The sequence below is a fragment of the Amblyomma maculatum genome, chromosome 2, assembly GCF_055883805.1.
Source record: "Amblyomma maculatum isolate TAMU_Amacu chromosome 2, ASM5588380v1, whole genome shotgun sequence".
Lineage (NCBI taxonomy): Eukaryota > Metazoa > Arthropoda > Arachnida > Ixodida > Ixodidae > Amblyomma > Amblyomma maculatum.
The window spans coordinates 38,702,549-38,728,930 of NC_139345.1; the positions used below are offsets into that span (position 1 = coordinate 38,702,549).

Genomic DNA, 26,382 nt, shown 5'->3' on the forward strand with positions numbered 1-26,382 from the left:
AAAAGTAGCAGCGGAGGAGAGGGCACGTTAGCAGATTCGCTGGGCCAGCGTTGAGAACAAGTATGGACTTGAAAGGTTGCTGCTGCAGTGGCGCCGTGTCACAAAGACCAGCTTCGGACTACATGACGCATGCCAATGATGGGCGACAGCAGCAGGTGCGGCGGCAGCGGTCAACGTAAACCGGCGCATGGTGCTTATAAGTTCCATTTTTCAAACTTTTTGCTGCCCTTATTGTGGGTTTAAGCCGGTACTCATTTAATCAGCATGCGCCACAATAGTGAGCACAGTGTTGAGTCCGAGCTTCGAGTCATCCCAATCTCTATGATCAGCAGGCGTGACTGCATTTGAGTGACCACCCATACGTATACCATTGTTTTAGCGGAGGTGAACCAGAAGTTTTAAAACTGCTTTTTGTGATATTTAGGTGGTTTCAAATTGCAATTGTTTACATCAGGATACAGGTTAATCAAGCTAATTTGGTTGTTAACTAAACTCGTAACAATTGACTTCTTATTGCACTATACGTAATCAATATTCGTAGTTACCTAAGTTTGCAAGTGCGAGATGCCGGGCTAGTCGGTACTGCATTCTTAAACAGTGCAAGGAACAACACGGAAACACTCAGAATGGATGGACACTGGCGCTAACTATAATTCGTCTCACAAGACGCTTGCAGCACTGCGAAAGGCAGAGGCACCCCAGCGTAACCAGGATCACGCGCACTAAAATAGGCAATTGTGCTCCTACGCGGCTCTCGCCACCAAATTGGCGGGGGTCTCTATTATAATGTGCAGGGGTGAGAGGCACTTCAGAGCTCAATTGCAAGGGCTCCTCTGCATTTCGCAGTGCTACAGATAACTTGCGAGACGAAGAATAACAACTGAAATTTCATTACCGAGCAAAACATATATAAACATGCATAAAGAGGTGGAGCCAGGGCGATTACTAGACTGTTTTCGGTGATTGCACAGCATCACCTTGGCTTCACACCTTTATGCATGTTTGTATATGTTGTGCTCCGAAATAAAATTTCAGTTGTTATTGAGCGCCTGTGGGTTTCCCTGTTGTTCCTTGCACTGTTATTCAGGCATACCTAAGTTTGGTCTAGTTTTGGGACATCGTCCTTCAAGAGTTATCTGGCGTTGACAGCTTGCAATGCGTTGTTGATTACTGTGTATATCTTTTCTCCTACAGTAAAACTGCTTAACAGAATCATGCGCACAGCTTTGAACTTCAGCCAGTTCGCGCAGCTTAATTTAATGTCTCATAATGGGCATTTTTGCAGTAACTTCCTGCGATTGCACAAAGCCCCCTCATCTACCATTTTTGATGACCATGCTTGCGAAAATGGAGGAGTTTTCTGAGCGTGATTTTTCACGAACGTCCCCTCAAGTATCGACGGCCTGGCGTGCTGCTTAATAATGGACCTTTTCTCAGCGGCGCACCCCTCTTGTGACCGCCAGGTGAAGTACCCTTGACGGGACGGCTTACCGAGGTTCCCTCGCATATTTCCAGCAAACATTTTTTCACAATGGTTGAGTGGGCTTATTTTCTGAGCAGTAGTTGAATGCAGGGCTGTCATGTATAGGAAGCAGGTCAAGTGCAGGGGGGAGGTATATCAGGGCGTGTCCACAGATGCCTCAAGCATCACTACACATGCTAGCTGAAAGTAGCCCCGCACTTAACTATACTGCTTGGAAAACAGGCCGGCACCACTACTGCGAAAGAATTTGTGCAGAAACAATAGGAGCGATCCTCGGTAACCCGCTCCGTCAGACGTTCCTCGCTTGGCGGCCACAAGAAGGGTGCGGTGCTGGAAAAATGTTTCCCATGCAAGAGAAAGCGCTTGCTATATCTGCAGCCACGACGCGGTTCCAACACGCTTCCATTTTTTCTTTTTTCTTTTTTTTTTTTGCCGTGTCGCCGCAGTTTAGTCGCCGAGGTGTTTCCATCGCTTGCATGTGTATACATTGTGAATGTGCCTACTCCCTCCACATCTCATTTTTTTCTCTTTTTTTCTTTCACACAGCTTCCCGCGGAGTATGGATTCAACCACGACGATGGCAAAAGACTGCTCGGTTATCCTGCCATTTTCATAGTCAATAAAAAGTAAACCCTGCCTTCCGTACTCATGTCCTAATATCGGTGTGCAAACTGCACCCTGAATGGCTACATGGCCCGTCACAAATATGTCGCTCTAGCACGAAGAAACCAACATTGCGGAAGCGAGGGCGTCTGTGACCGGCTGACGAAGACATCAAACACCTTTTCACCAAACGTTTTTCTTCTTTATATGTATGTTAAGGCTGTCTATATAATGTTGCAGCGGAGGCAGCATTACCACACATATGCCAAACGGAGTCGCTTGCGTTGCAAAGAAAGAAAATGTCTCGTATCGCTTCGATAGCGGCGACGTCTTGTGACTGACTGCACAATCAGTCGAAGTGTGGTAGTTTTCAAATTACTAGCGTACCAGTGTGCGCCTAGAGTATATTTAAAAGGGCGCACACGTATACCCTTCGAAGGAAAAGAACATTATCTTAAATGGGTGTAAAATACACTATAATATGAAATTATTTTAATCCTATGGGTGGTAATATTACCCTTCCAAACGAAGCATAAATAGCATAATAAGCATGCGAGAGGTACTGGGATCGATACCCCGCACCTCCACCAGATTTGTCACGGTGTTGGCGACTGGGGCTAGGTTAACAGAGCCGGTACAGGTGGAATTACACGGTCCAAGGTTTAGGTGCGTTCTGCGAGTCCGGAGCCGATTCACTTCAACGTCGTTTTTCACTCCGAGCGCCCCCTAGCAATATGAACGTAAAAGTGTAAAGTTACGCCTATTCATAGGGTGAAAAGATGCACTTACGGGGTGCTGTAGTAAGCTCATTACGCTGGCATAAATACAGACCCTATGAGGGTAAGTTTACGCCTTAGGATTAAGCATAAGCTTATTCCCGCTGCAGGGGGTAAACATGCACCTGATTTTAGAGCATATTTTTGCACTTTCATGGCCTAATCTTTAGTCCTTCTGAGAAAAGGCAACGTTACTCTCCAGAAACATATACTTGCACTTCACCATGGCGTAACGTTAGCCTCGTTGTAGCGTAAACATTACACCACACACACTTAAGCCGCCGTAGAGGGTGTAACTTTGCACCCAAAGGAGCTCCCCACCCCCCTAAAGGGATAAGATCACACCTTTTTTTCTTAGAGTGATGGGAAATGCCCGCTGAGAGAGCGCGCAGGCGGCGGCGTCGGCTGCCTCGTTCCCTTGGAGACCTTAGTTACATGGAGCCCGAACGAGAGATCGGTACGCGTGATCCGAATCTCGACTACAATTTTGGTAGATGCAGTAAGCTAGGGGAGCAGTCCATATTGCTGGACGTTCCGACAAGCCCCTCGCGAGTCGGTAATTATGTATTTGGAGGAGGAGTCAGAGGCTGCGAGGGCGATGGCAACCTCTTCTGCGTGGGTTGGTGACTGGGCCTTGAACGTAAGGCCATCTACTGTTTTGCTCTTGTGGATGACCGCGGCTGTGTACCAACCCCTAGGGTTCGGGCCGGAGACGTCTAGATAGAAAACTCCTGGTTTGCTCCCATAATGACGGTCCAAGTCTTCCGCCCGCGCCATGCAGGCGCCGATCACTATGGTCCTCTTTGGACATGTTGGCGGGGAGAGGCCGTACATGGAGGGCGCGTCTCCATTTTTCGGGAATGCGACATCTCTCCTCTGTGAGTTGCCCCGCCGGGGTGGCGCAGTGGTAAGACGCCTGACTACTGTGCCGGAGTTCCCGGATTCGAACCCGATCACGGCGGCTGCGTTTCGATGGAGGCGAAACGAAGTGGCGTCCGTGTGCTGTGCGATGTCAGCGCACGTTAAAGATCCCCAGGCGGTCGAAATTATTTCGTAGCCCTCCACTACGGCTCCCCTTTCTCTCTTTCCACTTTAACTCCCACCTTCCTCCTTTCCCCTACGGCGCGAAATTACTCCGTAGCCCTCCACTACGGCTCCCCTTTCTCTCTTTCCACTTTAACTCCCACCTTCCTCCTTTCCCCTACGGCGCGGTTCAGGTGTCCACCGAGCAAGTGGGACAGATACTGCGCATTTCCCTTCCTGTGAACCAACCAACCAACCTCTGTGAGTTGGGTGTGTTAGATGTGAAGTCGGGCAAGAAGACGGCGACCCGACTCTGTCTTTGTCAGACGCGTGTACTGATTGGTGAGGTGGGCCTCCTGAAGCTCCTTGAAAGTATTCACCACATCCAGCGCCATCAGACGGCTGGTAGAGGTGGAGACCGGGAGGTCCAGTACTCGTTTCATGATTTTGACAGGTAAGGTTGATGTGTGAAGTATGACAGATCGCCACGCAGAGCCATCACGTTCATCGAAGCCTCTATTCAGATCGAGAACAATGTTCTATGGTGCGTGGGGTATATGCTGCGCAGGATCGGCCTCCTGCCTGGTTACCTTTAGTAGATGCATGTATATGTCTCCGGGGAATTTCGATGTGCGGTCAAAGTGAGAGCTCGATGCTGGAGTAACTGTGTATTGACAGGTTGAGGAATACGACCTAGTTAAATTGCTCGAAATACTTCCATGCAATAAAGAAAAACAAAACAAAACAAAAAAAAAAAAACCCCGGGGCGTGGCACAGCGGTAAAGCGCTCGGCTGGTGATCCAAGGGATGGAGGTTCGATTCCCGAATGGAGACTACTTTCTTTTTTTTTTAATGAGGTTAAGCGTTGCTAGGCAACGCCGGTAGAGCGTGGCGAGGGGGCTGCGCAGCTGGCCCTGGCTGTACGGCATACAGCATACGGCATACGCGAAGCTCGGCTCTCATCTGCAGGCGATTACAAGCCGGTAACTACACATCTGCCCGGTCTGGGTTTTCTTAACACAGACGGGGAAGGAAAAAAATTCTCAATGTAAAAATTATGGCCAAAAAGGCACGCTAGACCATATAATGGGAATGCGCCGACTCCCTAGGCGCCGGCATTAACAGCTAATCCCACGGAAGATCTCCCGCCCCCGGCAAGTTTTCATTCATTCATTCATTCATTCATTCATTCATTCATTCATTCATTCATTCATTCATTCATTCATTCATTCATTCATTCATTCATTCATTCATTCATTCGGCTCTGACCCTCGTAGTGAAGCTTTTCGCTTCAAAAGGAGGCCGCGCAACAGGCGCTTTCACCTCATCGCACTTTAGAGCGAGTTGGAGAGCGAAACCAGGTGAAGGCAACGAGTCGGATACCGAGGAAGAACCTGGTTGGTTGGTTCACAGGAAGGGAAAGGCGCAGTATCTGTCACACTTGCTCTGTGGACACCTGAACCGCGCCGTAAGGGAAGGGATGAAGGTGGGAGTGAAAGTGGAAAGAGAGAAAGGGGAGCCGTAGTGGAGGGCTACGGAGTAATTTCGATCACCTGGGGATCTTTAACGTGCGCTGACATCGCACAGCACACGGACGCCACTTCGTTTCGCCTCCATCGAAACGCAGCCGCCGAGGTCGGGGAAGAACGCGCAGAACGTCTCGATAAGAAATGGCGTGAAGATGCAGCTCGACAGGTTCGCCTAACCTCTGAAGGTGCATCGACGACGGGGGACAAGGAGGTCTAATGTGTCCTGGCATAGCTGAGCTAAGCCAAGTCCAATTTTTGTTTTTCTTTAGAGTGTAAGCTGTACTAAACTGCAAAGGAAATCGCGCCCTTTCCGTGTATATACCGCACACCCCCCAGAAAGGGTGCATTATATATATATATAAGTACTGAGGCACCTATTCTGCACACTGTATCCATTAAGGAGCTTCAGGACCTCAATGCAACCTTTCTGGAAGGTGTGGGTTATAGACACGAAAATGCACCTTTGGATGCGATCTTGTTTACAGCTAGCTTGTGTACTCGGGGATAAACGTCGAATTTCCCATCGCTGGGCCCGAATCACCTATAGGTGCCCACCGAAAAGAAATGGTTACTGAGCTTACACCCCCCCCCCCTCTCCCCGAAAAAAAAAAAAGAATCACGTAATGAAAAGGCAGTGTTCAAGATGCTAAGGCGAAGCTTGAGCATCCCCCAATTCAAACCGTGTACAACCTTCTATGCTTAGCAGAGCTAGCATTCGATCACATAAGTTCATGCGGGTTTTCAGTTTATATTTTGTATGTGTAAATAATCAAGGACCACTCCCCCAGCTTCTAACGGCTTTTCGATAAATAGAAAAAGTTACAAGATGTCCACCCTGTGGTTCTGCAGATTATTTGTTTCGCGCATGTCAGCGCACGTTAAAGATCCCCTGGTGGTCGAAATCCGTAGCCCTCCACTACGGCTCCTCTTTCTGTCTTTCCACTTTCACTCCCACCTTCATCCCTTCCCTTACGGCGCGGTTCAGGTGTCCACAGACTGAAGTGTGACAGATACTGCGCATTTCCCTTCCTGTGAACCAATCAATATTATTATCATTTAACCGTCGAGAGTACAGAAGTTTTGCTGTCGTCTCGCAAAGCGATTATGAAACGATTGGTTTGGCCCGCGTAAACGCGTCTTGCAAGTAATGTATTAAAATTACAAGAATTTATAGACCCCTTGGGGATTGCCTCGCCGGGGTGGCGCAGTGGTTACGGCGCTCGACTACTGTGCCCAAGAATGCGGGATCGAATCCCAGCTTCGGCAGCCGCTTTTCGATGGAGGCAAAAAGCCAGGTGCCCTTGTGCTGTGCGATGGCAGTGCGCGTTAAAGAACTCCAGGTGGTCGATATTTCCGGAGTCCTCCACTGCAGCGTCTCTCATAGCCTGAGTCGCCTTGGGACGTTAAATCCCACAAACCTAACCTAACCTTCGATGGGGATCATCTGTACAGCGTTGGAAATCGGTCGACGCCATTTACTGGAGGGCGCATGACAAATATCAGCTGTGGTTGGGGATTATCTCGCACTTGGGTCTGAATTTCCTTACTGTTCCTACCGCTGTACCGTTCCGAATAAAGCAATTTAAAACTATAGCTGTCACATATGGTCATCATCATCATCATCAGCCTGACTATACCCACTGCAGGGCGAAGGCCTCTCCCATATTTCTCCAGTTAACCCGGTTCTGTGCTAGCTGCATCCACTTGACCCCCGCGAACTTCTTAACCTCACCCGCCCACCTAACTTTCTGCCGCCCCCTAGTAACGAACATATGGTAACATATGGTAACGAACGGCAAATGCAGTTAGGTGTACTCGGCACCGCATTGGCCATGATATACGTGTTAAAGCTTCTCAAGTCTGAATGCATCTAGCCAGGGGGTATTTTGACTTATTTGTACCACATACAACCTAACTTTGGATTTCTCTATAGCTATCATGACATCCATAAGAATATCGAAGGAGCAAAAACGCGGTGCTTGACTCTGCCGGTCGCATAACTGCAATGATTGTTGAAAGCGAGTACATCGTCCGTGTGCCGTCAAGTGACCATGTGCTCAGTCTGAATTGCGCTCTTTGATCGTGCCCCACCGCGCGGCTATACCCATAAGATGGATGCCTGCAAACTAAGCTCTGCCGCGGTCATCCTGCCTGACATTGGATTGTGGCGCCAAATTTAGTCATGCTCATTGACATGGCTTGGGTGCCATCTGATCCATGCTGATTTTGGACTTGTCATCCTCCCTTAAAAACGAAACAGAAATAACAGCGAAAACGGTGACGTACGAATGGCATAAATATTCAGTGCGGCGGCCTAGATTGCCCTTGAGCTGTGTAATGCTCGCTGAGTGCGATATATTATAATATCTTATTATTATCACCCTTGAGCGATTGCATGAATACATGTGCGCTTCAGGATGCGTAAGACTTCTGCACATAATCGACTGATATGGCCTTAATAAAGAGGGCGTGTGACTGTCTTTGAGCAGAAGCACAACAAGAAGCCCGGCTCTAGCATTTCGGCCCTTTTCCTTTCTGTGCGCGCGTCCTCGCCATGGCGGAAGAAAACGAGTTGAACGTGGACACGAGCTACGGTGACGACGCCGAGTTGCGTGAAGTGTTCGCGCTTTTGGACCGGGACTGCGACCTGGAGCTGAGCTTCGAGGAACTGAAGACAGCAGTGCGCGCTCTGGGATTGGCAGTTAGTGAGGCCGAGATGGACGAGGTACGTGAAGAACTGGAGGTCTGCAATGGACGCACGGCCGTCGACTACATGGGCTTCTTGATGGTGCTCGCCAAGCTCGAGTTCAGCCCCCTGCGAGAGCCGGATCGCGCCAGCGTTCAGGAAGTGCAGACACGCAGGGCACTTGAGATACTTGACCCCGAGGGTATAATATATATTTATAGAGAGGAGTTCAGTGATTCTGTGAATGGGAGGATATACAGTGTTCTGCAACTTTATTGGAACCGTCTTGGAAAATTTTCCCGCCTCGACCTTCCGAGACGGTTCCAATAAAGTTGCAGAACGTGTGTGCGTGCGCGTGCGCGCGCGTGTGTGTGTTTGTGCGTGTGCGTGTGCGTGCGCGTGTGCGTGTGTGTGTGTGTGTGAAGAGAGGATAACCGATGGTCGCTGAGGGTAACAAACTGGATTCCAAGGGAAGGAAAGCGTAGCAGGAGGCGGCAGAAAGTTAGGTGGGCGGATGAGATAAAGAAGTTCGCAGAGGTGCAGCTAGCACAGAACCGGGTTAAGTGGAGAAATATGGGAGAGGCCTTCGCCCTGCAGTGGGTATAATAAGGCTGATGATGATGATGATGATGATGATGATGATGATATGGGTGTAGGTAAAAACGTCCCCGGAAAAAAGGTCTCCGGAAGATATGTCCTCTGCAGAAGCGGAAACTAGGAATAAACGTCCCCAAGGCCAAAGCCAGCCCTTAAAAAGATTTCTTCCGGAACTCACATGAAAAAAAAAAAAAGCACATTTTATGCCATTCTTTCTTGGCTTTGAGTGAAATGTAATCATTTAGAACCTGCGTCCTCTGGGGGCCCGAAATGTTTACAAGAACTGTGTGAAGGTATGGTGAAAGAGTCATCTGGCTCTTTATACGTTACGAGGTTCCAAGCTTCGCAGCTCGTTAAGCAATCATACATGGCAGGTCTAATACGTTTGGTAACACTGCCCACCGAGAAAAGTACAAGCGGATCAGCGTATGGTAGTTTCGGGGAACCGCCCAAAGCAGAAGACGTCACTAGAATTACTTTCCAGACCTTCTGGTGTCGAGGTTCAACCAACCGTTCTTCTGATGCTGATGTAGAATTGTGATAAGGGTGATGATAGTATAAGCAGAATGAGACTTAACCGGTCGGGCATCGTGGACATATTAAAACATTGCTCCAAGCTTCTGCGGTAAAGCCGATGGTCAACTCTTCTTTTCCCCGCAAACAAAGTGAGGCGTTGTCACTGTAATACCGCTGCCATATTTCTTTTTGTCATGAATTCCCGCATCAGTTCGATGTTCGCGGTCAATTCCAAGCCGATAGGTGAAACCGCTGTAATTAAGTTAACATCATCATTCATCATTGCAGCTCGCCACGGGGAAACGTAGTCTACGGTTCTATAGCGCGAGATTTCAGTCCCGTTCGGGGACACTTTTTCCTACTTCGCCAATAGGGACATTTTTTCCGGGGACGTTTTTACCGGATCCCATATATATATATATATATATATATATATATATATATATATATATATATATATATATATATATATACTTTGTTAACTATACTGCAAAACGTGTGTAAGTTGCCACACGCAGTCGATAGCTGGAAGCTCGGCCACTGCCGATGTTTTGGTACATGCCAGGAGCCACCTTGGGACTGCGAGAAGCTCTTCACTAGAGTGTGCATAGCTGGCTAGCTCTAATTGGAGACGTGGCGCCTTAAAATTAATTAGTTTAATATTGTGCGTGCTCACTGCGACATTATCTCTGTTGTCACTGATTGGTTGTTTGCGGCATATTACTTTTAGCTTACGTCAGATGTCGTTCTGCTGAGGACACACGTTTGCGAATTGAGCGCAGTATGCATGCTCGCGTGCTCCGACTATACCATTATATCTGTAGATCTGAACATGATAACCGGAAATGTGAACCTTTCTACGCCTCCTAGCTGCTTGGATTCAGGCGTCGCTATGTCACGACCGGGCTGAATTCAGCGGTGCGCGCTCTTCTTAACAAAGCGCGAGTCGCTGCATTCAGTCCGGTGGTACGTATGTACTATCTATAGCAATCATATGTATAACGTACTCCGATACGATGCCAAAAACGCAGGCACTGGCATGGTGAGTGCCCGGGATGTGCGCTGGCTTCTCACGGCTGTAGGAGAGAAGCTGAGCACAGAAGAGGTCGACCAAGTCTTGGGAGCGCTGGGACGCGCAAACGACGGGGCCGATGACCGTCTGCCCTACAAGGATCTTCTGGACCTGCTGTTCAGGGACGCCTGATATGTGTAAGCGCGTGCTGTCTTTTGCTAACTGCAGTATGTACATCCGTTATGAAGAGCATTGTAAAATAAAATGTGTTCTGTTTACCTCCTTAAGCTGGTCTCCTGAAGCATTGTTCGTCACGCACGCGTGACCATGCATTTCCCCGACTGCATGCATGCTCATGCATGCACTCCACTACAAAATTCATCACACAACAGCATCGACATGATTTGTTGTGCACAGCTTCGTGGCTAAGTTGCTCATTGCAGTCCGGTGGTCAAGGCATGCATAGCCCGGACATGCAGGTACTTCCAGCATGCGCCAATGACAACTGTAAGATTGATAAGTTGCAGCAGATATTGCACTGAGCAAAATAAATAAAACGGCGCCGTGGGTATGTGTTGGTTTGTTCGAGGCAGGAGGAGGAGGAGGTAAACTTTATTAAAGAAGAGGTCGTAGGCGCGGGGTGGGTTGGCGTTCCCGTCCCCGCGGCGGGCTCCTCTTCTAGGCCGGACGCCAGGTGGCCGACCGACGATGTCGTTCGTAAAGTCCCTTGATAATTTGAAAGTAGCGACACTCTCCTCCGCGCCGCGCTTTCCTCCTCGATTCTCCTCGCGCGGCGGCGGCGAGCGCTGCGCACGACACGCTTTTTCCCCCTGACGCCCGCCGGCCGGCCGCAGCAGTGAGTGAAGCACGAGCTTTCGGGCCAGGTCTGCGCTCCAGGAGTGCACAAAATTTTTGAAAAATTGCGAGAAAAGCATTGAGAATGCCTATAGTAAAGTTCATGAATTGATTGCTTTCTTCTTAGAACTGTTTGAATGGGGAATACTGATAAACAAAGCTTTCAGGCGAGTTCTGTGCTACAGACACTTTTTAAGTCTCATGATAAGGTTTTACTTTGTGCACTTAATCTAGTACTGCCTCTGACTTTATGTTTGTTTTTTTTAGAGCGTGAAATCTGTCACCGCGGTAAAACTTCAGAAAACGATCCAGGCTGGTGCTTTGAGCTTCAAGATTAGAGAAGGTTAAAGCAGGACTTAGTCTATTTCGCTACTGTCAAGCTATCTCTCTAAGCATAGTATATGTCACGTGATCAACCATGAGATTGGATTATTGGTTAATTGTACATGTATTTCAATCAATTACTGGGCCAAATTAATTGATAGTTAGTAAATTGCAATTAAAATCTAAATTTTAGCTGCAACACCGAACCGTATACCGTTGGAAAGCTTAGGCCAAGTGTAATGGCACTGTGCTAGTTAGCGATCCGCGATAATCTGCGTTCATTAGTTAATTTCGTATAAAACGAAATTTTGAGCTGTTCCTTGCTGCTTCGAGGCAAGGAACAGGTTAGCCACGGCAGTCTTGATATGATGCTGATGGAGGGATTAAATAATTTTATGAGTACGCGGCCACTCACTGACTTCGCGTGTGGTTAAAAGACAGCAGGGTACACTGGGAGAAGTGGTGGGCCCTATTGCCGATACACTGAAGTTCTGGGGCAAGCATGCTGTGGTCTCATGCGCTGTGTAAAAGAGCTTGATTTCATTGAACGCAACAATCAAATAAAAAAATTACAAGGTGCACATAGGTCTTCAACGTGCGGAAATGAGAAAGCATATAACTGCCAATTCATTAACTATCGCTATCCTATGTATCACTATATCTACTAATGCCAGAGACCTATCGTAACTGTCACTATCCGCAACGAACACTATCACCTCACTATCCGGGCCTATTACTATAATTTACTATTATTATCCGTAACAGTCACCATCATTACCTATCACTATTCATAACCATCACTATTTAATCTGATGCCGTCCCATGACCCATTGATATACTTCAATTTTCATTGACTTACGTTGTCAGTCATATCTCTATTATCTCATAATATCTGACGAGACAACTATACATTGACTTTTAATTCGTATACTTTCTTGTTTTCTCATAAATGGAGGTGGGAAAAGAGCAAGCCACAGAAATAACTGACTACTATCAGCGCGAGGTTCATGTCTCTGTCGAGGAGGCTTCCTTTACTTCAGGACAGGTCAGTGAGAGAAAATTGATGGAACTGCGTTTGGTCTGTTTTGTTTTTTTCGAGTTCGTGTAATATTGGCGGCTCAAACTGGTCTTCAGTGAAATGTAGCTAGAACATAGAGCGATGAGATAATTACTCAGGCTAGGTGAAAAAAAAAAAAATCTTGCATACAATTGAAATGAGTAATATGTTACAGTGTTAAGAATTGTTGCTCGCAAAATGTTCCCCTATTTTTACATAATAACTATAATCATCATTGATTGTTTAAGTTTCGTAAATACAGAAAATTGATGCAATGATTCCGGCTGATTTGACATCGATGGGATAACTTTTCTCGCAATAAATGAATACGCGGAATCGCGCTTTTAGAGCTCCAGCTTTCAAAGCGAAGGTAACCTGCCAACGCCTTGTAGTCATGGTCAAAGAGAAGTGTGTGATCATATGAACACCTCCTGCACATTGGCCGTATCCCTGATAAAACGAACGCATATTTTTTAACCCACGCGTGCGTCGAAGCATGGCAAGACACATTCAAGAATTGAAAAAAAAAATGCCATACGACCTAACTAGTGCAGATTACCCGCAATACCTCGGGTTTACTTGCCAAACAGTTTTTCAGGGCCAGCATTCAATGCTCCCGAGTAACCGACGCACACTACAAGTAAAAGCTGGAAAGGCTAGCTCCTCTACAAGCCCGAATTTTGATTTTTAGTGAAGGAGGCCAGGGATCCTAGCATAATCGCGACAAATGCAATAGAGAGACTGTAATTTTCCAATTATTTCTGACAGCAAAAAGCAGATTATAGCGCCCTGTTTCTCACTGTACAGAAGTCGAAGCGTGTTAAATGATGGAGCCTTGGAGCCTCGCAGAATATTCAGCATGCTGCAGAGGACAACCTTATTTTTATACAATGAACATGCTGCCGCCGCAAAAATATTGAGCAGCAAGCAGGAATAAAAAACGCAGCGTCAGGTGACGCGTTATTACGGGGAGTGAGAAAGGCACTCGACGTCGCAAACAACTCTGTTGTTTCTAGGAATAAACGTCTTTCGACTAACCTTGTGAATCCATTGACTCGTGCGCGAGCCGTCACGCTTGCCTTGAGATATCATGAATACCGCATAACCATCTTCAGGTCGCTTGCTGCAGTTGTACGCGCAACAGCACGGCATAGAGCTTGCACGCTGCAATAAAAGCACAGCGCGCAATATTCGCTCGCCGAACTGGGGGAAAAATGGCGCGAAGGAAAAAGAAAACACAAGGAAAACGCCGGATGCGCGTCGGTTTCCAATGGCAACGGCAGGGAGACCAATCGTCGCTCAGGAAATCGGGCGGAGAGCCGGCCTTCAGCGAAGGGGCGCGCAAGGGGCGAGGAGGAGGCGAGGAGGTAGCGCGGCGGCGGCAAAGTTCAATCGTTGGCGTAACTTTCAAAGTATCAAGGGGCTTTAGTCGTTCGGCGACCTCTTCGGCTCGCTCCGTGACTCGGAGTTGAACCTCCGGGTCGGAGCTGAGCAGCGCGGCCCCCCACTGAGATTGGGTAGAGAGCTGCAGACTCTGTGATGGCTTGTCTTGATTACATGAGTATAGGATGTGTGGTGTGTCTGCCTTTTGATGTCCACAGAGAGAACAGACAGGGCTGAACTGCTCTGGGAACCATATGGAGTACATGTACGGATTAAAGAAAGTGTCTGTTTGAAGCTGGCGCCAGGTGACTTGTTGTGTTTTACTTAGTGATCGATGTGGTTCTGGGAAGATTTGTCTTTCTTTCTTGAAGTGGGTAGTAATTTCTTTGTAGGTTGTCATCCGCTCCCTAGCCGACCTGAGCTCAGGGCAGCGCACCTCCCGGTTAACTACGAATCCTCGGGCAAATTGGTGCGCTGCCTCGTTCCCAGGATGGTCCGAATGGGCAGGGACCCAGATCAATGTGATAAGGCGGATATGGGAGATTTTTTGTAAGATTTTGATGGCTGCGGAGTGGGCCCTTCCTTTTGCAAAATTTCGAATTGCAGTTTTAGAGTCGCTAAGGATGTATTTGGCAGTGGTGGAGGTAATGGCTAAAGCTATGGCAGCCTCTTCGGCCTCCTCTGGAAATTTTGTTTTATTGATTGTCGCCGATGCGAGGGGAGAACCTCGATGATCGACAACTGCCAGGGAAAAGGCATCTCTGTCCGCATGTTCTGCCACGTCCACGTGCGCCGTGTCCTTCTGTACTGAAAATCTTTCGTGTAATTTTTGTGCTCTAGCCCTTCTTCTGTCCGTATCATATTCTGGATGCATGTTTTTAGGCAGAGGACGGACTATTAATTGCTCGTGCACGTGTCTTGGAATCGGCAAAGTGTGGGCCCGGGTCCCCTCATATTGTATTCCTGCTTTTTTTAGGATGCATGTGACGATGTAACGAAATTAAAAACACCCGCGTTTTACAGCAGCAGCTGTAATGGCCGGACCGGACTTTCTCAACTTCGCTCAACTTAGTTTGAAATGTGCCGGCTAGCCCATATGACATGCTTGGAAATCACAATGCCACTGGAAAAATAATTCAAATTGGTGTTGATTGATTTCCTGTGATAGCAGTTACAAAGTGTTTCGCTCTGCCGTGGTGCGCAGCGCTCTGCTTGGTCTTCTGTTGCGTGCTGCTTCATCGACATCATCGACATCGGCTGGCGAACGCTGCGTGATATTGTTTTTAGATTTTTAGTGTAGTGCTTCAACATTTGCGCTTTGTGTGAAGGAAAGATCTCGCCGGGTTGTGAACAATGTGTAAGTCTGGAGATTTGCTTGAACTCGAGTTTTGCCGCATGCGCAAACTGCGAAAAGCGCTGTGCACAACGGAAGAACTGCGGTACCCCCGTTTAGCAATTTATAGCGTCACCTTTCCCTGCGGCATGCTGGCTGTTTCAGAAACACTCTGTAAATGAAATCAGTAGCTCCTTGTTTATTTGATTTGTAAGTGAGAAAATGTTTTGGCCTAATCAAATGGCCTTTACATTGTTCGAGGTCGTACTGTTACACACCAACAACGTCAGAGCTAACCACCTGGCTTGTTTAGCGATGGAAGTGGGAAGTTGTGCTTGAGGCTACTAGTGTGACGACAGAACACTTTAGTGCACTGTAAATCTATCGATGCTTGTAAATTTAAGTGAGATGATGTCTACGATTGCAGCGAACTCGGCGGGGTCTGGATCGGACATGGAACCTGGCAGTGAAGACGAGGGTGTCGGAAATGTCGCCAGTCCGGTGAGTAGGTAAACGTCTGTGATGGGTTGAGGGCCGAGTGCTCGCTAGTAATTACACCTCCACTTTGATGCGTTATGTCCTTAAAACTGGTGAGTAAGAGAGTCTAATTTTGCCAAATGCAAAACTAGAGCTGCAATTGAAACTAGCTGAACCGTTGCCTTATTTTGTTGTTGTTGGTGCTGCTGCTGCTTCATTTACCTAGCAGCTGTCACAGCGCAGCGTTCGGTTAGAGTCATTTAGGGTGCAAGCGCTGCTTTGCATTCGTTTAACGTAAAGTTGAAGCTTAGTAAGTATGGGAAATCGTGGGATGTTCATAGCCACTGATCACCAGTGAATTTCGTGTGCAGCCGAGATTTGACACAGAAAAATGTGAATGGACACAGACGTACAACTGATGTTGAAGCTGTTAAATTGTATGTTGTGCTTGGTTGTATATAATTATGAATACTGCTGTGCCTTATTGCCAATCGTTATGCCTCTAGATCAGAATGTTACTGTGGAGTGGTAACATGTGGGTCCTCCATTATAGCAGCTGCAATTTTTTGAACTACTGCCAATCAGTGGCAGTTGCTTAACATATTGAAATTGTTTCATCGGGTGACTGTATGCATTACCCAAAGTTAACTGAAATGTTCAATCCTATATCAAGGGCACCATGTGGCATGAAAGAGAGCTTACACAAAGAACTTTTCCAAGAGAAATTATTTTGGAAACCACGAAGCCATGGTGCTGCCATGTAGGCTTTAGCCTTCCTGTTTCTCAGCGGGGAATTCTGGAAACATAATTCCATGGTTGGCGTGATTGAGTGCACATTTCACTCATTCTGTCAACCCTAATACTGGCTGCAGTCATAGCAAATTTGGAACATGGTATACGTTTGTGAATGCCCTTATTGCATGTGTGCCTTTTGTTTTGCTTGGATCACAGGCGTCTTGAACTGCTGAGGGGGCACCGTGAAAACTGCTAAAATGAGCCCTTTAGGAGTGCTTTCTAATTTGTAGGGACCCACACCTTTTAGCTGTGTTAAGGCATAGATTACCACGAATTTAGTAAAGGTGCTGAATATGTTTTCTGGGTAGGCATGATGTGAAAAAGGCATTAAAGGGACACTGCAGCACTTTTTTGCAAAAATCCGGCTTTCAGCAGAAACTCACAGTTTTGAATGCTGTGGACTCAAATACCAGGTTAAAATTAGGCAGAAAAAAAGCAGAAATAGCCTTTTTTCGACAGAAATGCGCAGCTCGCGCGACAGGGCTCACCGCGGGTAGCGCCGCCGCCTGTGATTGGCCAAGACGTCGCGTGACGACATTCATACACGACAAGTCATACACGCATAGAATGCTGCCTGAGTCATGCAACATTTAGCAGACATAGAGAACCTTTCCCTTTTATTGTATGCTCACAATATACTTTGTATGTTGAAAGCCAAGCTGCAACTCTGCCACACCCATACCTTCATGAGAAAACCACGTTCTGAAATGTGCTTTCTTACAAGAGCCTTGTCATTTTTAGTTCTAACTTAATTTGCAAGACAGGACTATGTAAAAGATGAGGCAGCAATGGGTGCGAAATCACACAAGGTCATATATGAACAACTTCGAAGATTGCTTGCTTGGACGCATAGAAGGAAACCTCGCTCTGTGGGCTCCATACCTGAATGCGCCCATACTCAGCTGAGCTGTACACGAACATATCAGGCATATGTCGTGCTGGAAAGGATCTCGTAAAGCCGTCAAAACCTAGCTGTGACACAACTGTTGGCTCTTTTAATTCATCTGCTTGTTCGCAAAGATTGTCAGCGCGTGCTGCTGATGAGTTGCCCGATGTTTAGCACAGAAGTCGTTGCATGGAGATTTGCGCAAAAAATATAATTGCAAAAAAAAAACAAAACAAAACAAAAAAAAAACAGCAACAACAACAACAACAACAACAACAAAAAAAAACGAGACACGCGAATACAGCCCTTTCTGCTCGTCTCTTTGCGAAATTCCACTCCGTGAACAGATCACAATAAATGCTAAATGCAACGGTTCACTTACAATGACCTGAATAATCGGAAAGTAATGGAAATAGGATGTACAAGCCTTACCTCCCTTTTCTTCCTTTAATAAATGCGGTTCTAGGGAATGGTGACTGGTGCGACTCTTTTGGATGAGGAAATAGAAGGAACTGCGTCATGGTTCAGCCATGCCTTTTTGACAAAGCCCTATTAAAATCGCATTAGGAACAAACTGCATGTAGGCACAGTCACGAAAATGGTTCAAGTAGAATGCTTCCTTTCGTCGGCTTGAATTTAATCTCTCTTCTCAGTAGCGCCGCATTGCGCCGCAAGCTTTTTGCACGATGGAAGACGGCATCGTCGCCTCCACAGCTGTTCATGCATTCGAACGCATGCAGAGCTGTGTTGTATCAGGTGCACAACACTAAGTTGACTTTTTTTGTACATCCGCAACGCACGCAAGACGAGGAACAGCGCTCCGAAAGCTCCCTCTGTTGGCTCTAAATGCCTCCGGCACCTCAAACTGACGTCACGACAGACGGAGAAGCGAGGTTTCTCTGTCCGCTTTCTTCCTTTATAGCAGTCGTGTGGGGCACGGGAGATTTGAATTGCACGCTTTAAGTCGGCGATTGCGTAGGTGTTTCATGCACAATGGAAAAAATAACTACACAGACATTATCAACAAATAATCTATTTCAAAATTTTATAGTATTGGCACATTTGAAAACCTCTGCAGTGTCCCTTTAAATAACCTAATATCAGGCCATCATACAAAATGCAGAAGCTTGAGGTGAAGTCTTGTTGCGCTGCCAGTTGACAGTCAGGCAAGCGTCATACAAAATGGAGTGCCAGGAAAACGTTATATGCAAGCTCATGCATAAAGACACGAAACTGATATAGGGATAGGCAGTGTAAATAACCTCTGGGATATGCAAACAGTCTTTCCACGTGATGCTTTCTGCTGGCCATGGTGTGGGTCAGTTCAGGTCACTGCATGCTGTTAGACTTTTCTGTCGGTTCTGCGCCTGTTTTCTGTTTCTATGCACCACTGAACTGGTCATTCATGCATGCAATATTGGGAACTATATAAAGCCCCGAACTGGTATGTACTAAGAAAGCTGTGTCTGAATCTTCAGCAACATTTGTATTGCACCACAGCAGGAGCTTTGGTGTTTATCTTGAGGTATAGACATAGCCTCCTGTATTCCCTATGCCCATTTAAATGGTCTGGCATGCCTGTTAAAGATCGTTATCTAAAGCTCCTGGTTGCTAGCATCGTGCCATAAGCTTGGTGTTCGCCACAGTGAAGCAATTTTCTGTAATGAGGTGCTCATATCGTGCGACTGCCATTTCTTGCGCTGCGCTTCTACACACGTGGTGGGGCGATCTGTGCTTGCCATTCTTGCCATGCGATGCGCGTGCCCGGGCTAGAAGTGCTGCGTCATTTGCTCCATTTCGGTTCCAAACTGCTTTTGCTGCTCCATCCTGCTCCAAAACACAATATTGCTCTAAAACGGCTTCAAACCAGCTGCCTCAATGTTCTGCCGTCAAATTGAGCAGAACATGGATTTTTGCTGTGCAGGGGGTTATGATATTTCCTCCGAAAAGAGTAATTCGATGCAATTTTATTAAGTGACAGTGAGAAGCACACCAGGGCGGTGGCATGCTGTGAGTTCCGTGTACACGTTCTAGGGGCCGCTTTAGTCGATACAGAGGCAGCACAATAATGGCGGAGTTACTTTCTCCAAGCCTTTTGAATCACCGGTGGTGAGAGAAGTGAGCAAAGCAGTCACGGTGGGTATCTCGAGCCATTAGGAAAGTTGTCCGACAGCACAGTACAACTCGATTTGTTCTAAGGATTCAGCTGTGAAAACAAGCAGGTACTTCACCATCGTGCCTCTTTGTTAGTAACGAGCATGTCAAGCCTACATCAAAGAAAAGCATACTTGAAGCATAAAGGGGTGACGGCACAAAGGTGCCGTTCACTAGACATGTTCTCAAGAGTGTTCAAAAGCCATACGGGCCTATCACTAACGCGTTTGAATTAAGGAAGCGCCAGATTCACTCAGGTGAAAACTTGATGAGCTGCTGGCAAAAGGCTATGAAGCAAAAGAATCTGGAGGAGGAAAATACACTCTTGAGTGCTGTCTATCCTTCCTGAAGGTACTGCTGACCAGTGCATTGGAATTTTTCAGCACAGGCATATGTTCAGAACGAATATGCACAAGACAGAGTGGAAATGTGCTTTTCATTGATGTCGACCTCAATATAGTAGTGTTGCTTGAGCACATCAAAGTGGTAGACTCCACGTTCGATCTATCATGTCAAACATGGAGCAAAGAAGCAAACATTCGGTTTGCTGCTAGTCCTTTCTAAATTTTTCTTCAGTTCAGTTGTGTAATTTTAAATATCTGTACATGTTTTGGTTGTTTGTCTTGTCAGAGATGCAGGTGTAGTCAGCAAAATACTTAACATTGAATAAAAAGGAATCAAACCGGGTATTTTTGTATCTCAGGAACAAGAACTTGCAATTATTAAAGGCATTTGACCTTAGAAACATGCTTCAAATTCTCGTTTCATTGCTTCAAAGCTGCTCCAAATATTCTTTATTACTGCTCCCGTACCTGCTCCAAAATGCTTGAGCCTGCTTCCACACCTGTGCGCCTCATTAAAGAGAAGCGCCTTACTCATTCGTTCAAGCACCTAGTTTTGTTGCTTGACACGAAGTGGCACTCACAACTTCACTGCCCACCCACCCACTTAGGTTGCCTAAGCTCAGTGGAAGAAGCAGACCATTTAGTTAGCTTTCTATGAGCGGCGCAGCTCCAGAGAGCAGCACCAGCACTGGTGGAACTTTTTTTCTATAGTGGCGCTTGGCATAAGTGCTAAATTTTAATGCATATATCATGTTTGAGTGTTGTAAACTACTTTTGTTCAAAGCACTCAAAGATGATATATACGTCAAAATTTAGCGTTTGTGCCAAGTGTCACCGTAAAAAAAAAAATTTCCTGCGTTGGCAGTTGACACAAGCGCTGAATTTTGATGCATATATTATAATTTAGCGCTTGTGCCAAGCGCATTTTGTTTAGTTTATTGCATCCCTCATAACCTGAGTTGCTTTGAGACGTTAAACCCCATAACCAAATCTTTGTTTACGTTGGAAGCACGTCTGCCCCGTGCTTCGAATTTCGACTTCAAGAATGCTGCAGAACTATACGCTTTCCTTGCAAAGTGCTTAGCTGCGAGTGCAGCAATGTGTAAAGTATTTTGGTCTTGCTGCCGTAGCCAAATGCACAAAAATTGAAGACAGCTGATCAAATTAATCTGCAGTTGCTATTAAAGAGCATGAACGGGTCTGTTCTGCACATTACTACAGGCATTCTTGAATGTTGCAGAGTTTTATTGCTGACACAGGTCGTGAAATCTCGGCACACATGCTGTTTCTCCATAAGACCACCAGCAGAATCGGCGGAATGTATACTTCCCTCATCAGCGTGCTGCCACTAGCAGTGCACACTAGTGGCCGCTATCTCGCCACAGCCACTAGCAGGGCACACTAGTGACTGCTATCTTGCCGCAGCATGGCTCTGACACACAGCACTGTTCTTACCTCCGCCGCAGCCTTGAACGCGACGTTACGCATTCTTTGATCTCAGCGCCTATGACTAGGCATGAATAATATAGCAGGCTATGTTACAGATATCAGTGAGGCTGCACCAACCTTGGTCTGCTGCTCGATTGCCTTGCCTTTAACATGTATGCCTGCAAGTTTTATGCTAGTGCTTTTGCAGGAGTCGGGACTTGGCATCAAATTCAGCCATTTGGTGGTATTTAGCTAGAGTGCATAGACAACTCAAGCACACGATGCATTGCATGGTCAAGATGATAGGGTCAGCTGACTACTAATTATAAATATTGTTTCAAACGATTGCAATCTCTTTATTTACTCAATTTAAGTAGATGATCTGCAAATAGCGTGTACCTCTTCCAGCGTATCCACTTGTGAGTGACAGATTAAAATGACAAATAAACTAGCTATCTGGTCAGATAAAAACTGATTTAGATTTTCTCCTCGGGAAAACAATAGCGGTCCTGTTCTCTTTAAGACGAGGCTTGCAAGCCGATCCCACACTATACCTAAACCAAACAGCACTACCACTCAAACAAGAACAAAAATTTTTAGGCATCGCTTTTGACAAAAAACTAACCTTTTTACCTCATATAAACAACTTGAAAAAAAAAAAAAAAAAAAAGCTTCGCAGGCCCTCAACGTCGTGGAACTTTTATTTCGGAAACGTTGGGGATCAGACAGGGCATATCTACTGCATATTTATCGTTTTCTCATTCGCTCCAAATTAGACCATGGGTGCATAGCTTACGGCTCTGCAAGACTGTCCTATCTGAAACGACTGAATCCTGTCCATAATCTCGGTCTACGGGTTGTCGTCCGGTGCTTACAGGACATCGCCAACAGTCAGCCTTCATGTGGAAACGAATGAGCCTACCTTAGAAGACCGAAGAACAGCACTAACATGCACATATGTCCTTAAAGTCCGTTCACAGCCAAAACACATTTTTTATTCCGTAGTCATGAAATGCACATCCAGAACAATCTTCAATAACAAGCCCCGGGCAATAAGACTACTACTCTTGCGTTTTGAAGAACACTGCCAGGATTTGCATATAACAAATGAAATGTCCAGTACTGCCTCAAAACACGAACCACTCCCTCCATGGTACTCTCTCCCCGCAATCTTTGACCTGAGGCAAACAAAATTTCAAAAAGTGCACACTCCACATGGGCACATATTGCAAGAATACCTGGCACTGAAAGAAAAATATACTAATTGCACTGCATTTTACACAGACTGATGAATATGTTGGAAGTGCTATACTACAAGATGCAACAGAAGAAATAACGAGATTACCTCATTGTGCATCAGCAGTCACTACAGAGTGTTACGCTGTTTGCGCTGCTGTGGAGAAAATAAGGAATGAAAACATAAAAAAAATGCAGGTGTACCGCTGATAGGTAGTATAATACACAACATACTAAAGGTCACATCACAAAAACAACATAAAATTCTGCTGGGTTCCCAGTGATGTTGGGATTAGGGGCAATGAGAGAGCAGATGTATGTGCTGCATAAGCAAGAACCATGCAAATAAAACGTGTGAGCTTGCCACACAAGGATTGTGTAAAGTTAGTACGCGGTAAACTGCTGCTTGAAAGTAAAACAAAGAACAAGCTGCATTCTGTAAAGCCCTTTTTAGATGAATGAAGATCATGCCGACACCAAGAACGTCTTATCGAAGTTATTTTATGTCATCTATGCATAGGACATACTCATATCACACATAATTTCCTCCTTGTAAAGAAAAACAAACCAGTGTGTGAAATGTGTGGCGATGAGCTCACAGTCAGTCACATTTTAATCTCGTGCCCGCAACTTGAGGATCTTAGGAAAATATATTTTACTGTATTTTATTACGAACACATTCCATTTCTTCCTGCTTTGCTTTTAGGCGAACAAGCATTCATCGATTTTTCTCTTGTTCGTACATTTCTCAAGAAAGCTAATGATTTAAATAAAATATGAATACCATAACTCCCATTTCACATAACAAATCATATAACCTTGTGTTTTGCGCATGATAGCCATAGTTGCTTTTGCACCATAAAACCCCATATAAACTATCTTGAAATCTTTATTGCTGCCAACATCTGCTGCCTCTGGCCTTATCACTTTGCCTGTAACGTGCAGAATGATCTCGGCAATGCCATAAGTATATTTTTTTTTTTGACGTTCAAAGCCTTTAAGTGCGGCTTTATAGTTTTATTGGCCACAAAAGATGCATCAAGATGTATCTCAAATCATTGCAGCCACTGGCATCTGCCTCCACATTGTTCCAGGTTGTTCTAGTCACCTTTGGCAGTTTAATAGAGGTATTTCTTCACCAACTTTAAACTTGAGTGCTGCCGAGTGCAACGGATATTTGTAATTTGATGATTGCTGAGCACGCTTGCACCTATCGGTTCCACCGAGGTGCTTGATTCTTTTGCGGGCGCAAGTTATCCCAATAATCAGTCTATTTCAGTACAATCCCAGTCTCTTCGTTCGTTGCCTTCATTCTTGTCACTAGCACATGAAGATAGACGCAAAATTCCTTCTATTGTTGTTTCGACATGACACTGAATTGTTGCTTTTAATTTTTTTGCTTAAAACTCGATTTTTACTAGTGCGCTGCTGAAAGCAGTGGCATAATAGTGGGCAGTTTTTGTCGTGAAAGTTTCTGTCACGACAGAGCTCGCATATATAGCAGGCCGCATGGCACATGTTTCAACTTTAAGCTGGTGGAGCAGCCAGCATAGTGAGAATTAAGGATGTTTCTCACGAATCATTGTATCTCATTGCCCCTATCCACTTCACCATTTTGTGCTGCTATGAAAGACAGCAGTAGAGTTAGCTTGTTCTTGGCAGCCTATGACATGAGAAGCAGTCACGACGGCAAGGATGCTTCCAGATGGCGGTGTGCATGACAAGATCGATGTTGCATGTTCTCAACTGTTGGAATACTGTTGGAAGGCACGCACAGCATTTTTTAACTTAGGCTATGGCTGACTCGCAAACATGACGAGTCTTTGGAAGGCTAAAAGTGGCACAAGGTTGGCGCGCCCACTCTTGACAGGCACGCATGGCATTGAAGAGCTATGAAGTTTGCGGGGTGACTGAGTGGCTCAGGCAAATGAGACCATCCACAAAGTAGTTGTAGCATGCTTTGTGGTCTGTTGAGAATGTATGTGGAGAGCATCAGTGCAGCACTTGCTATGTGCTTGCAGTTTAATGCGCTGAACAGAGTAACATGACATTTGGCAATTTTCAGGCAGCAATTATAGAGTGGTCCTCTTTGCCTTTCTTTTTCAAGCAGTGGCCTTTGCATGAATGAAACTTCCTGAACTGCTTAAAAACAAGAAGTTGACTGTCAGGAACTTTTCCTTGTTGCGGCTTGTGATCTATCTGATGAGAATGTCTCACAAGGTGCCATTTCAAAAATTTTTTTTTCAACTGCAGTCTTCTGTGGCATCACCAGATTCCAACAACAACAGTGAGAGTCTTCAAAGCCCTGCAGCATCAGAAAATGATGACAGAAGTGGCCAGGAGAGTGGTCGAGAAGATGTAGGTGACAACAATGGTGAAGTGTCCAGGGACTCTGTTAGTGAAGGGCGAGGTGATGCTGGAGGTGATGTGGGCAGTGGGTCGGACGATGAAAAGAATGAGGGGGACAGTGATGCAGAAGTGCGCAGTTCACCAAGCTCCCCTGTTCCAGAGATCGACAGCGGGGCTGGTGACCAGTCAGCGGGAGAGGAAGAAAATGGTAAGCAGTTGTGATAGAAGCAATGCTCTTACCAGGCAGATTACTTTATCATTAAGAGGAAATGTGTAAATGTTGGCTCCGTTTCATTGCGGTTTCCCGCAGCGGTGCCATTTGTAGAGAGAAGGAGTTTGTCATATACTGTGTTTGGCAACTCAGCACTGTATGCTACCTTTGCGTTGTCATCTATGGGTAGCCTTAGTAAAACAAAGGTTAGGCAGTAGAATATTCACAGGGTGCTATTTTTTACTTTAGATGCAAAGCACTCACAGCAAATGTAGAGAAAAATAAGAGTGTAGAGGATATGCTAATTTCAGATGGTGGCAACACTGTTTAAGAGGACGGTGAATTGCTATTTTTGGCATAATACAGGGGAACCCGGATATATTGACTCAAAGAGGTTTGCGGATTAGTCAGTATAATGATAACTTGATATATAAAATGTGCCAAGAGATGAGTTTCTCTGTAGCCCAGAAGTGTGACTGTGATGTGCCCATGCTAGCGATGCGCTTCCTGCCACGGCATGCTGCCAGCACACCGCTTGCCGCAAGTTAGCTGACCCATGGGGTGCACGTGCGCATATCTTCACTTCAAGTAGCACCTAGCACCAGGCATTGAAAACGAGGGCCCACTGTGCGCACCTCACATGCTGCTCTGTGGGTCAGGCCAGAGCATCGGAGCTCATGCAGCTCGCGTCTTGCACCACACTGCACAAGTGTTGGATTTGGGGGCTCGTGTCAAAGCTGCAGCTGATGATATTTTGGGAAGAACCACTTATGGCCATAAACGGTCTAATTTTGTTACTGGTGCATTATAAATGCTATAATAACTCAGTTAAAATTGGGTGCAGTTTATTTTTGTGTCTCCTCCAGCAGCGAAGTAGACCATGGGAGAACCGCCGCTAGCCTTCGATTATCTATGCTGTCATCACCACATGACAGTTGATGTACTGAATGCAGGCCTTTCAGCATAACAGCAGTGTCTTGTTCAAAACAAGTGCAATAAATAAGACCTGGCCCCATGCGCATAAAAATTTGGAAGTGGCGTTAAAAGACTCACAGTTCGATATGTCATGTGTTCGGTTAGTGAGATTTCGTTAACTGGGGGACCGGGCTCTTGAAGGGCCGAAAATCGCAAAAAAAGATTACTTTTTTAAAATGACATTTTGGAAACCTACAACCCATCGTCTACATACCCACTAATTTATTCACTCCCGCGGTCATTCATTCCAGTTTATAAAGTGCAAATCAGTCGAATACATCTGATCTCAATTTTCTCTCTTTTTTTTGTTTTTGTTTTCAAGACAAATTTTTGATGGTTTGCTAGTTTAC

At 45.9% G+C, this 26,382-nt stretch overlaps 2 protein-coding genes across 3 annotated transcripts in view; both read left to right on the top strand.

Moving 5' to 3' along the window:
* The first annotated feature begins 7,917 nt into the window (after positions 1-7,917).
* LOC146198413 (uncharacterized) lies at positions 7,918-10,502 on the top strand. Its single transcript, XM_084592587.1, has 2 exons — positions 7,918-8,302; positions 10,245-10,502. The coding sequence occupies exons 1-2, from the start codon at positions 7,969-7,971 to the stop codon at positions 10,415-10,417; spliced, it is 507 nt and encodes a 168-aa protein (XP_084448713.1). The 5' UTR covers positions 7,918-7,968; the 3' UTR covers positions 10,418-10,502.
* A 4,546-nt stretch (positions 10,503-15,048) lies between these two features.
* LOC146198414 (protein IWS1 homolog A) overlaps positions 15,049-26,382 on the top strand; it is a 38,832-nt gene continuing 27,498 nt past the window's right edge. For both annotated transcript variants that reach the window (XM_084593923.1, XM_084593924.1), the window contains exons 1-3: positions 15,049-15,201; positions 15,605-15,678; positions 24,751-25,054. In XM_084593923.1, coding sequence (XP_084450049.1) covers positions 15,198-15,201; positions 15,605-15,678; positions 24,751-25,054 — 382 coding nt within the window. In that variant the 5' untranslated portion in view covers positions 15,049-15,197. The remainder of the gene's footprint in view (positions 15,202-15,604; positions 15,679-24,750; positions 25,055-26,382) is intronic.